Raw genomic sequence first — 13,416 nt, forward strand, 5'->3', positions numbered from 1 at the left:
GAGAGGAGAGAGGGCTGCTCTGACATCAGAGAGGACAGAGGGCTGCTCTGACATCAGAGAGGACAGAGGGCTGCTCTGACATCAGAGAGGAGAGAGGGCTGCTCTGACATCAGAGAGGAGAGAGGGCTGCTCTGACATCAGAGAGGACAGAGGGCTGCTCTGACATCAGAGAGGAGAGAGGGCTGCTCTGACATCAGAGAGGACAGAGGGCTGCTCTGACATCAGAGAGGACAGAGGGCTGCTCTGACATCAGAGAGGACAGAGGGCTGCTCTGACATCAGAGAGGACAGAGGGCTGCTCTGACATCAGAGAGGACAGAGGGCTGCTCTGACATCAGAGAGGACAGAGGGCTGCTCTGACATCAGAGAGGACAGAGGGCTGCTCTGACATCAGAGAGGAGAGAGGGCTGCTCTGACATCAGAGAGGACAGAGGCCTGCTCTGACATCAGAGAGGACAGAGGGCTGCTCTGACATCAGAGAGGACAGAGGGCTGCTCTGACATCAGAGAGGAGAGAGGGCTGCTCTGACATCAGAGAGGAGAGAGGGCTGCTCTGACATCAGAGAGGAGAGAGGGCTGCTCTGACATCAGAGAGGAGAGAGGGTTGCTCAGACATCAGAGAGGACAGAGGGCTGCTCTGACATCAGAGAGGAGAGAGGGCTGCTCTGACATCAGAGAGGACAGAGGGCTGCTCTGACATCAGAGAGGAGAGAGGGCTGCTCTGACATCAGAGAGGAGAGAGGGCTGCTCTGACATCAGAGAGGACAGAGGGCTGCTCTGACATCAGAGAGGAGAGAGGGCTGCTCTGACATCAGAGAGGAGAAGATGTTGGTGTATCTGGTTGGTGTAGTGTGTGAATTATCTGGTGTAGGTTGGTTATCTAGTGTTGTGTGTGTCTTCTGTAGGTTATCTAGCACAGGTTATCAGGGGTAGTTTGGTTTTCAGGGGTAGTTTGGTTATCAGGGGTAGTTTGGTTATCATATGTAGTTTATCCGGTGTAGTATGTGTCTTTTGTATGTTGTCTGGAGAAAGTTTCTGGGGTAGTTAATCTGGAGTAGGTAATCTGGAGAAGGTTATCTGGGGTAGATGATCTGGGGTAGATGATCTGGGGTAGATGATTAGGGGTAGATGATCAGGGGTAGGTGATCTGGGGTAGGTGATCTGGGGTAGATGATCAGGGGTAAATGATCAGGGGTAGATGATCAGGGGTAGGTGATCTGGGGTAGGTGATCAGGGGTGGATGATCAGGGGTAGGTGATCAGGGGTAGATGATCAGGGGTAGATGATCAGGGGTAGATGATCAGGGGTAGGTGATCAGGGGTAGATGATCAGGGGTAGGTGATCAGGGGTAGGTGATCTGGGGTAGGTGATTAGGGGTAGATGATCAGGGGTAGATGATCAGGGGTAGGTGATCTGGGGTAGGTGATCAGGGGTAGATGATCAGGGGTAGGTGATCTGGGGTAGGTGATCAGGGGTAGGTGATTAGGGGTAGATGATCAGGGGTAGATGATCAGGGGTAGGTGATCTGGGGTAGGTGATCAGGGGTAGATGATCAGGGGTAGGTGATCTGGGGTAGGTGATTAGGGGTAGGTGATCTGGGGTAGATATTCAGGGGTAGGTGATCAGGGGTAGATGATCAGGGTTAGATGATCAGGGGTAGGTGATCTGGGGTAGGTGATCAGGGGTAATATGTGTTTGTGTTTCAGGAATGTGGTGTGGGAGGGCCATAAGGATTCCCTCCTGAGTAACAACAGGATTCAGGATTCAGCTCCCCTCCAAGGAGAAGAGACTCTGGTCACGTCTGTAGTCTTCTGCCTCAGTCTGCCTCAGTCTGCCTCAGCCTGCCTCGGCCTGCCTCGGTCTGCCTCTGTCTGCCTCGGCCTGCCTCTGTTTGCCTCGGCCTGCCTCGGCCTGCCTCTGTTTGCCTCGGCCTGCCTCGGCCTGCCTCTGTCTGCCTCTGTCTGCCTCGGCCTGCCTCTGTCTGCCTCGGCCTGCCTCTGTCTGCCTCTGTCTGCCTCAGCCTGCCTCTCTCTGACTCTGTCTGCCTCGGCCTGCCTCGGCCTGCCTCTGTCTGCCTCTGTCTGCCTCAGCCTGCCTCTGTCTGCCTCTGTCTGCCTCGGCCTGCCTCTGTCTGCCTCTGTCTGCCTCTGTCTGGGCCCAGAGCAGTAATCTCCCCTGCTCCCCTGTCTGTCTCCCTCTCTGTCCTGAACTCTGTATGAGTCATCACTCCTCTGGAATCTTAAAACTATCCGCAAAACTATTCTTATTTTTTCAGTTGATTCCATTAGCCTGAGTTAGTGTTGTTGTTAAAAGCTGCTTGGTGCTCACGAGGAAGGGTAGCAGCTTGTGGAGGGTGACTCGTCCTGGAAGGGGAGATCTGCTGAGCATCGTGGGGAGGAGGCCACTCAGCCATGTCTAAAAGAAAGCTGCTTCTCACAGCGCTCTGCTGGCCCCCTGCCAGCACAGCAACAGGCTGGCTGGCAGGGGGAGGTCGGGGGAGACAGGGAGGGTGGAAGGGGAATGGAAGCAGGGGAGGGTGGAAGGGGAATGGAAGCAGGGAAGGGTGGAAGGGGAATGGAAGCAGGGGAGGGTGGAAGGGGAATGGAAGCAGGGGAGGGTGGAAGGGGAATGGAAGCATGACTATATCAAGCCCTCCTCATCAGATGCTAGATTCAACACAGACAGGGCGTGGCCTCCAGTCACCCTGGTTACCACTGGTCACCCCTGGTTACCATTTGAGACACTGTGGGGGAGAGTAGCTTGTGTCTCCTCCCTTTCCATCTCCCTCCCTCCCTCCCTCCCTCTCTCTCTATCTCTCTCTCTACCCTCCCTCTCTCTCTATCTCTCTCTCTATCTCTCTCTCTCCCTCCCTCCATCCCTCCCTCTCTATCTCTCTCTCTCCCTCCCTCCATCCCTCTCTCTCTATCTCTCTCTCTACCCTCCCTCTCTCTCTATCTCTCTCTCTATCTCTCTCTCTCCCTCCCTCCATCCCTCCCTCTCTATCTCTCTCTCTCCCTCCCTCCCTCCCTCTCTCTCTCTCTCTCTCCCTCCCTCCCTCCCTCTCTCTCTCTCTCTCTCCCTCTCTCCATCCCTCCCTCCCTCTCCCTCCCTCTCTATCTCTCTCTCTCCCTCCCTCCATCCCTCCCTCCCTCCCTCCCTCCCTTTCCATCTCTCTCTCTCCCTCCCTCCATCCCTCCCTCCCTCTCTCTCTCTCTACCCTCCCTCCCTCTCCCTCCCTCTCTATCTCTCTCTCTCCCTCCCTCCATCCCTCCCTCCCTCTCTATCTCTCTCTCTACCCTCCCTCCCTCTCCCTCCCTCTCTATCTCTCTCTCTCCCTCCCTCCATCCCTCCCTCCCTCTCTATCTCTCTCTCTACCCTCCCTCCCTCTCCCTCCCTCTCTATCTCTCTCTCTCCCTCCCTCCATCCCTCCCTCCCTCTCTATCTCTCTCTCTCCCTCCCTCCCTCCCTCTCTATCTCTCTCTCTCTCTCTCTCTCTCTCTCTCTCCCTCTCTATCTCTCTCTCTCCCCTCTCCTCCTCTATCTTCAATTACAAAACTGAGACTCTTTCTACCGCCTACCACAGAGTATGAGAGCTCCTCCCAGCCTGAGGAGCACTGTTATTCCACACCACAGAGACACATGGCATTTCGTTAGCTCCAGCTGGATCACCCTTCCTGCTTCTAAATCCCAAACTCTAGAACATTCTCCCTGCTCTCAGCAAGAAATCAAAACGCCTGAAGCCTTCTAATTTTCTCCAACTCTATTTCTGATTTTCTACACCACCAAGTTCACCACCCCCCCCAAAATAAGAACGTTATGTAGTGGAACCGTAAAAAAAACAGTGTGATTTCCAGGCATTCGAACAGCTTATACAAGCGGAACTATGAAATGATCATCTGCGGGTGAGACAATGAGAACTGAATATGGATGAAACATCATGACAGCAACAGCTCACTACAGTCACCTGAGAGGGACTCACTCACATGGCAGGTGTGTGTGTAGCAGGTGTGTGTGTAGCAGGTGTGTGTGTAGGAGAGGTGTGTGTGTAGCAGGTGTGTGTGTAGCAGGTGTGTGTGTAGGAGAGGTGTGTGTGTAGCAGGTGTGTGTGTGGGAGAGGTGTGTGTGTAGGAGAGGTGTGTGTGTAGCAGGTGTGTGTGTGGGAGAGGTGTGTGTGTAGCAGGTGTGTGTGTAGCAGGTGTGTGTGTGTGTGTAGGAGGTGTGTGTGTGTGAGAGGTGTGTGTGTGTGTAGGAGGTGTGTGTGTGTGTAGGAGGTGTGTGTGTGTGTGTGAGAGGTGTGTGTGTAGGAGGTGTGTGTAGGAGGTGTGTGTGTAGGAGGTGTGTGTGTAGGAGGTGTGTGAGAGGTGTGTGTGTGTAGGAGGTGTGTGTGTCTGTAGGAGGTGTGTGTGTGTGTGTGAGAAGTGTGTGTGTGTAGGAGGCGTGTGTGTGTGAGAGGTGTGTGTGTGTAGGAGGTGTGTGTGTGTAGGAGGTGTGTGTGTGTGTGTGAGAGGTGTGTGTGTGTAGGAGGCGTGTGTGTGTAAGAGGTGTGTGTGTGTAGGAGGTGTGTGTGTGTAGGAGGTGTGTGTGTGTGTGTGAGAGGTGTGTGTGTGTAGGAGGTGTGTGTGTCTGTAGGAGGTGTGTGTGTGTGTGTGAGAGGTGTGTGTGTGTAGGAGGCGTGTGTGTGTGAGAGGTGTGTGTGTGTAGGAGGTGTGTGTGTGTAGGAGGTGTGTGTGTGTAGGAGGCGTGTGTGTGTGAGAGGTGTGTGTGTGTAGGAGGTGTGTGTGTGTGAGAGGTGTGTGTGTGTAGGAGGTGTGTGTGTGTAGGAGGCGTGTGTGTGTGTAGGAGGTGTGTGTGTGTGTAGGAGGTGTGTGTGTGTGAGAGGTGTGTGTGTGTAGGAGGTGTGTGTGTGTGAGAGGTGTGTGAGTGTAGGAGGTGTGTGTGTGCTCACCTGAGCGTGCGTAGCTCTCGTGGCAGGTGTGTGTGATCTCAGCGGCCAGGTCCAGGTAGTGCTGCCTCTTCTGGGGCTTGTCTGCGTCGTCTGCCCCCAGCCCCACCATGCCCCCAGAGAAGCAGGCCAGGTGCCCCATCTTGTGGTCCAGGATACCCCCCCTCCACTCTGCCATGTAGGTGAGACCCCCCACTGACTTCTGCACCAGGTTAGCCTCAATGGCCTGGGTGGGGGGTAGAGGGGGAGGGGTGGATAAGGGTGGGGGGGTAACACCTGACCTGTTACAGCAGGAACACAGATATCTAACACAGCACATCTCCTGCCTGTTACAGCAGGAACACAGATATCTAACACAGCACATCTCCTGCCTGTTACAGCAGGAACACAGATATCTAACACAGCACATCTCCTGCCTGTTACAGCAGGAGCACAGATATCTAACACAGCACATCTCCTGCCTGTTACAGCAGGAACACAGATATCTAACACAGCACATCTCCTGCCTGTTACAGCAGGAACACAGATATCTAACACAGCACATCTCCTGCCTGTTACAGCAGGAGCACAGATATCTAACACAGCACATCTCCTGCCTGTTACAGCAGGAGCACAGATATCTAACACAGCACATCTCCTGCCTGTTACAGCAGGAGCACAGATATCTAACACAGCACATCTCCTGCCTGTTACAGCAGGAGCACAGAGCTACCTCAGCCTAGACACAACAACAGCACAGTGGACCCTGCAGCTGGCTCTGCCTATGGCATGGTTTATGTACAGAAAAACACATGGGCCTGCTCTATGGAGAACTGAAGTCAAGGCTCATTGAGATTCCATTCTATCTGGGGCGAGAGACATAAATCTGCTGCAAAGAAAGAGAGAGAGAGTGAGAGAGAGGGACAGAGAGAGAGAGAGAGAGAGAGAGAGAGAGAGAGAGAGAGAGAGAGAGAGAGAGAGAGAGAGAGAGAGAGAGAGAGAGAGAAAGAGAGAGAGAGAGAGAGAAGGGGAGAGAGAGAGAAGGGGAGAGAGAGAGTTTCTGCTGAGGTGTTGAGTAGCATCTCAGAGTTTACTACCTGGAGTTAGGGTGTGCTTGTTTGTGTGTTTTTTCGTTCATATCAGTATGAGACATAATTTATTCCTGACATTTTGATGAAAAATGACCAGATAGGATCACTCTTCTCTCCTTCTCTCTCCAGCCCCCCCTCTCCCCCCTCCCCTCCCCTCTCCTGCCCCCGCCCCCCCCCCAGACACCTCCTTCCCCCCCCGGGTGAGAGTGAACAATACCTACCTCCAGAGCAGTGTAGTACATGGTCTTGGCCTCTTGGTCCGTCTTGTCTGACATCAGGTATGATTTGATGAGATACTCGTAGAAGCTGTCCCCCAGGCCCCCCACAGACACGTGGTCTGAGACAGAGACAAGCCGTCACTCCTCTAAACACGTTACTCTGCCGCTCCCTGGAAACTGAATCAGTCGCTCAAACAGGATTTAAATTCAGGGCCAGTGGTGTGTGTTCCTGTGTGTGAGGCCAGGCTGAGGGCAGCGGAGGGGGTCTGTTGACTCTCCAGCAGGCTGGCTCTGTCCCTGCAGCCAAGTCATCTTTGGATGATGACTGAGGGGAATAGGGATGTTGAGTAAACAGGCTTCATGTACTGGAGGTGTGCTCTTCTGAGGACTGTCTGGAAGGGTGCTCTACTGAGGACTGTGTGGAAGGGTGCTCTTCTGAGGACTGTCTGGAAGGTTGCTCTTCTGAGGACTGTCTGTAAGGGTGCTCTACTGAGGACTGTCTGGAAGGGTGCTCTACTGAGGACTGTCTGGAAGGTTGCTCTTCTGAGGACTGTCTGTAAGGGTGCTCTACTGAGGACTGTCTGTAAGGGTGCTCTACTGAGGACTGTCTGGAAGGGTGCTCTACTGAGGACTGTCTGGAAGGTTGCTCTTCTGAGGACTGTCTGGAAGGGTGCTCTACTGAGGACTGTCTGGAAGGGTGCTCTTCTGAGGACTGTCTGTAAGGGTGCTCTACTGAGGACTGTCTGGAAGGGTGCTCTTCTGAGGACTGTCTGGAAGGTTGCTCTTCTGAGGACTGTCTGTAAGGGTGCTCTACTGAGGACTGTCTGGAAGGGTGCTCTACTGAGGACTGTCTGGAAGGTTGCTCTTCTGAGGACTGTCTGTAAGGGTGCTCTACTGAGGACTGTCTGGAAGGGTGCTCTACTGAGGACTGTCTGTAAGGGTGCTCTACTGAGGACTGTCTGGAAGGGTGCTCTACTGAGGACTGTCTGGAAGGGTGCTCTACTGAGGACTGTCTGGAAGGGTGCTCTACTGAGGACTGTCTGTAAGGGTGCTCTACTGAGGACTGTCTGTAAGGGTGCTCTACTGAGGACTGTCTGGAAGGGTGCTCTACTGAGGACTGTCTGTAAGGGTGCTCTACTGAGGACTGTCTGGAAGGGTGCTCTACTGAGGACTGTCTGTAAGGGTGCTCTACTGAGGACTGTCTGTAAGGGTGCTCTACTGAGGACTGTCTGTAAGGGTGCTCTACTGAGGACTGTCTGGAAGGGTGCTCTACTGAGGACTGTCTGGAAGGGTGCTCTTCTGAGGACTGTCTGGAAGGTTGCTCTTCTGAGGACTGTCTGTAAGGGTGCTCTTCTGAGGACTGTCTGGAAGGTTGCTCTTCTGAGACACTGTCTGTAAGGGTGCTCTACTGAGGACTGTCTGTAAGGGTGCTCTACTGAGGACTGTCTGTAAGGGTGCTCTACTGAGGACTGTCTGGAAGGGTGCTCTACTGAGGACTGTCTGGAAGGGTACTTTACTGAGGACTGTCTGGAAGGGTACTTTACTGAGGACTGGAAGATGCTGAGTCCTGAAGGAACCTGATCTGAGCTATGAGTATTCCACACTCCCGTTTTAACCACACGTTCCCTACATCCTAACAACACGTTCTTACCAAGCCTGAGGTAAACTGGAGACAGTGTGTGTGTGTGGGGGGGGCAGGTCTGTGTGTGAAGGGTGGGCCAGGTGTGTCTCTCAGAAGGGTTCTGGGGTACTCACGCTGCACCCAGCTGCCAGTGACCGGACTCAGGAAGTTGGGGTAGAGGCCATGGGGTTTCTCCATCCTGTTCAGAAGCTTCCTGATGTTCATCACCTGTACACACACACACACACACACACACACAGCCTCAGACAGCTGCCAGCAGCACACATCTACACATGATTCTGACATACACATTAAGATCCATCCCTTATATGGCAGCGTCATCGTGCAAGTGTTTGTGGCGGGGCATTGTGGGTAGTGTAGTTGAGACCTTCTCTGTGTAGACGGGGTTTCCTGACAGCTGAGACAGGTGGAGGAACTCCAGATGCAGAGTCCCAAACTCAGCCAGGATGCTGCTCCCTGCCGAGGCCCAACCCCAGCTCCAGCTGGTCCCACTGCAACACACACACACCGCACCTGGTGAGCACCACACACACACACACACACACACTCACACACACCGCACCCACACACACATATAGAAATGGGAGGAGGGAAGGAGTCTTCCCTCTTCCCTCCCACAACAATCACATACGGACTCCTGAGAAGATAAATATGCAGCTATAACTTTTAACTGGTACTGTATATATATTAGGGCTGGGAAAGTTATTGTGTCAATCTTAGCAATTAATTTGAAATGTTTAACGCATAAAAAATAATTTAGCGCTATTAACGCAAGACCATAACGCAAGAACCCGAAAATGTTCAAACCATTATTTGCAACAGGATACGTTTATTCCTCTTTTTGTAGAAAGATTTCAACTACTAATAATCATGACTCGGATAAACCTCATAGGCTGCGTCCTGAGATAGCCTACTGCATCTGTCCTGCACTGTAACAGCCTGGCTAGCGATCAAGCTAGCTAGCCTTCACACTCAGGGCCTCATGTACGTACATTCGCAAACGTAGCGCTATTAGCGCCATGGCTAACCTGCAGATTACGCACGCTGTGATACTTCACTTTACGTTGTATTTACAAAACCAGCAGGTCATTGGGTAAACAGCGCCTTTCTCCGCCCACTATACCGTAGTTTGCAAGCATTTAAACCCGCAATTGAATGGGCTTCCTTCTCTCTATCATGGATCAGCCACCAAAGTCAAAACAGGGATGACTGTTTGAAATGATCCTAATGCCAATATTTGTAATGTAGTGGGGAGTTTAACTAGCCTGGTCCTAACCATACTCTCGACCATTTCATTTGTACAGAGAGTCTGGCCTCGCTCCATTGACGAGCGTTGACTTCCTTGTAGACGGGTACTCTGTTGAAGTTTAAAACTATTGGATCTGCCCAGAGCCACTCTGATCTGCCATAACCAATCGCTAGCGTTCGCCTTAGCCAATTTCTTCACCACTACTATAACAGAGCTAGCTGCCGTAGCTGGAAAATTTAACTGTTCCCGAACCCCGTGGGGAGGAGGGCCACAACATCATGGCCACCAACAAAACTCAGCAAAACTTGTTCTTGCTCCGGCTTTAGTTTATAGATATTCGGCAGTGTTACCACAACGGACCGAATGGCTTCGCTAACATCTCTCTCCGCCGCCATTATGGAACTACAACACAAACTAGCGCACAACATCAACGTCATCGTTCTCAGCCACTCCCCCTCTTCGCTGATTCGCCGGTAGAAAATCAACCTAAAAAATCTGACTTATGTACCGAATGGCCAGACCGAGTACAGAAGCAAAATCCAAATAGAGCAGAAGTACGTAGGAGGGCAGAGCCAGGCTAGAGTTTAACATCTGCTGGAATGGAATGTGAACGCTGAGTCGGAGATTCAATGTAATCTTTGATTTCTTCCAGTAACTGTACTATTGCATGACTGCTTAATCTGTAACACGTAATGATTTTGTGTTCACTCAATTTAAACAGTGTGATTCTTGTGGCAAAAACCCTTTGGCCTATGTCTTCGTCTTGCTCGGGTTACGGCTGCCATTTCACTAGGAGGCATATGCGCATCCTGGTTTACGCCTGCTTTTAAAAAGCAGCACATTTTCACCGCAAAATGGAAGCACGCTTTCAAGGGAGGTTTCTGTACATACCGCGGAATACATAATTAGGCGCACTTTACGCATCTCCTCCCATCTCTTTATGGGAACTCCCACTTTCCCCATGACCTCTCCTGTGAATGCATTTGCATGACTCGGAAAAGCACAATTTGCTATGTTCAGTTCCCGTGACAGGCAATCTGTGCTTTTCCCTCAGTGCGGCATGTTTGTACATACCTCGCCATGCTTTTATGTGCAAATTGCAAAACAAATACGCCTGAAGTGGGCGCGAAAGCGTCAGTACACGAGGCCCTCAGTGTGAACAACTAAGCAAACTAACGTCCAACACGACACATGGGGTCCAAAATGGAGGACGAAGGGTCAAAGAGGAGGACAATCCCCAAAAGTTGTTGACCGGGGGGGGGGGGGACCATGAAGACAATAACATCAGTCATTTTAGTATGTCAACAGTTTAAAGGTCAGAAGATAAGCTGTTTTTGGATGCTTTAATAGAGGCCTTAGTGGTTCCCTATTACTGGATCTGAAGTATCTTTCCCAAAATTCAGCCTTGGTGCATAATTACAGCCACTACCAGCAGTCCCTCAATGAGCTTCTGTTTTATCTTCCGCTGTTGTGTTCGGAGCAAAAAAAGATTTTAAGGAAGAGTGCCCAGCAGAACTAGCATTATCCTTGTGCCGTTCTGTAGCGGCATGCCGCTCTAAAGCCTTTTCCCCTAGTGATGTGTCGTTCGTGAACGATTCGTTCATTTTGAACAAATCATTAGTATGACTCGGGAGTAACGAGTAGTCTCAGAGAGCGATTTGTTCATTTACTCGTGTCCGAGAATTTTTTTTAGTTAAAATAACAAAACCTATAATCATCACTTGTGGACGAATACTATTCTCGTCTTACTAAACCGTCACGTGAAAGTGAACGAAGTAAACAAATCCTTTCTGTTTCTTCTTCTGAGCCTATGCAGGTCACATGAAAAATGATTCAAAGACTCGTACCCGAAGACCCAGTCAAAATGAACAAATTATTTCTGTTTCCTCAAGCTAGGCAGTACTGAGCCTATGCAGGTCACGTGAAAAATGATCCAAAGACTCATACCCGGCAAATGAACGAATCATTGATCCAAAGACTTGGTTGGCAGAAGAACGAAACATTGATCCGACTCGGTTGGGAGGTGAACGATTTGTGCTGTGTGCTGCTCTTAGTGGCAAAGTGGAGTTCTGAACTCCACGTAGTTTTGAAGGAGGTCTTTTTTTTATTATCTGAAAACCTACGCGAGTGGTCAATTGCAACAGTGGGCAGGAAGGGTCAAAAAGGTCAAAAGGGCGAAAAAGGAGGACACACAACCGGACATACGGCTGGAAAACCGGACTGTCCGGACGAAATCCTGACGTCTGGTCACCCTAGTCCTACCGCAAGCCATGCTGAAAACCAAGAGCGCAGTAGCGACCCTACATGAACACCGGTGCGAATACAACATAAAAACTACATTTCCCATTCGGATCAGTACAGAGGCGCCCTCCCTGGAAATGTTTGATGCCTCTATGTTCTATTTAAAATATACTTGTGTTAAATGATTTAATTCAGTGTTTTACATGATGATAATAAGCTTGGGGAAAATGTGATTAATTGCGAGTAATCACAGCATAAGCAATCAATAAGCAATATTAAATATGAATAAAAGAGCAGAAGCAATGAGCACAATTTAAAACATAATTTTGAAGTTATTCAAGTGTGAATATAACTGCACACAACTTTTTAAATGTTTTAAATAACAGTGCCACATTTTCATCTCTGTGAAAGAGAACTGATTGTGTGTGTGTGCGTGTGTGTGCGTGTGTCTCACCTGCCCAGGTTGATAACTCCCCTGGGTATCCCTGTGGGGGTGTTGAAGGCAGGAAGCAGCTTCTGTCCCAGCTCCAGAACCTTCTGCTTGAACATCTACAGCAAGACAAGATACAGTCAACACAACTCCACCACCACCAAGACACAGCACCCTGGAGTCACCTCCACCACCACCAAGAGACAGCACCCTGGAGTCACCTCCATCACCACCAAGAGACAGCACCCTGGAGTCACCTCCATCACCACCAAGACACAGCACCCTGGCGTCACCTCCATCACCACCAAGAGACAGCACCCAGGAGAACACAACAAAAAGGAGGTCTGTTGTGCAGCCTGTTGTGCTTTGAAAATAATCTCAAAATCTCAAACTTGGCGGGTGAAATTTTGAAAAAGTTTGGATGTTGCTCTATGAAAGAATTTTTCATAAAATTATTTCGAATCCCAAAAGATCTGGAGAGTACATCTGCACTGTTCCCTCTCTAGGCATCACTTGATACACACAAACATCTCCCTCTATATCCTAAACCTCTACACTGCTCTCCATACACTTCTTCTTCCCCTCCCCTCAGGGACAGCAGCTGTAAAAGGGTCGAGCACCTGTCAGGTCCTCAGGTCACCTGTCTCTCTCTCTCTCTCTCTCTCTCTCTCTCTCTCTCTCTCTGTCTCTCTCTCTCTCCCTCCCTCCCTCCCTCCCTCCCTCCCTCCCTCCCTCCCTCCCTCCCTCCCTCCCTCCCTCCCTCCCTCCCTCCCTCCCTCCCTCCCTCCCTCCCTCCCTCTCTCTTTCTCTCTCTCTCTCTCTCTCTCTCTCTCTCTCTCTCTCTCTCTCTCTCTCTCTCTCCATCTCTCACTCCTTTTTTCTCTCTCTCCTCTCTCTCTCTCTCTCTCTCTCTCTCTCCCTCTCTCCCCTTCCCCCTCTCTATCTCCCTCTCTGTATATTTTGTTTGAATAAGAGGAAAATGGCATTGTGGTGTAACTGTTGGTTAGCTGGCAGTTTTGACTGCCCAATAAAGATATCTTTAAGTCAGAAAGTCTGTCTCCACAGCCAATGTTCAGCTGCCAGCCCAGCTCCTTCCCCGGTGAGACCTGATCTTACCCCACCTCCTCCTCCCAGACCCTGGCTCTGTATTGTGTTACACACATCTCCTCCTGCCCCCGATTAACCTCCCTCAGTATCAGAGCAGAGACCTCAGTACCCACCACACACACACACTCCACACATCGCCGTGGTTACAGCTGAATGAAAACAGGAAGTGATGTGCTGCAGCAGTGTGAGAGGATGTCAGAAGGACTTAACCTTCAATCATGTGAGGGACGTATGTGTGTGTGTGAGAGAGAGTATGTGTGAGAGAGAGAGTATGTGTGTGTGTGAGAGAGAGAGTATGTGTGTGAGAGAGAGTATGTGTGTGTGAGAGAGAGTATGTGTGTGAGGGCGGGGGGGGGGGTCAAGTCTGACAGCCACAGAGAGAGAGAAAGAGAGAGAGAGAGAAAGAGAGAGAGACAGAGAGAGACAGAGAGAGGTAGAGAAAGAAGAAAGAAGGGAGGGACAGGAGAGAGAGAGGGAGAGAGGAGAGAGGGAGAGAGGAGAGAGGGAGAGAAAAGAGAG

At 50.9% G+C, this 13,416-nt stretch overlaps 1 protein-coding gene across 1 annotated transcript in view; it reads right to left on the bottom strand.

Moving 5' to 3' along the window:
- Positions 1–13,416, bottom strand: part of LOC146300319 (mannosyl-oligosaccharide 1,2-alpha-mannosidase IA) — a 115,058-nt gene that overhangs the window by 7,403 nt on the left and 94,239 nt on the right. Inside the window, exons 5-9 of the mRNA XM_084702184.1 lie at positions 11,815–11,909; positions 8,238–8,361; positions 7,984–8,077; positions 6,232–6,347; positions 4,944–5,166 (exon numbers count right to left, since the gene is read on the bottom strand). Coding sequence (XP_084558310.1) covers positions 4,944–5,166; positions 6,232–6,347; positions 7,984–8,077; positions 8,238–8,361; positions 11,815–11,909 — 652 coding nt within the window. The remainder of the gene's footprint in view (positions 1–4,943; positions 5,167–6,231; positions 6,348–7,983; positions 8,078–8,237; positions 8,362–11,814; positions 11,910–13,416) is intronic.

Source organism: Hypomesus nipponensis, chromosome 2 (genome assembly GCF_054491055.1).
Source record: "Hypomesus nipponensis isolate SF chromosome 2, ASM5449105v1, whole genome shotgun sequence".
Taxonomy (NCBI): Eukaryota; Metazoa; Chordata; class Actinopteri; order Osmeriformes; family Osmeridae; genus Hypomesus; species Hypomesus nipponensis.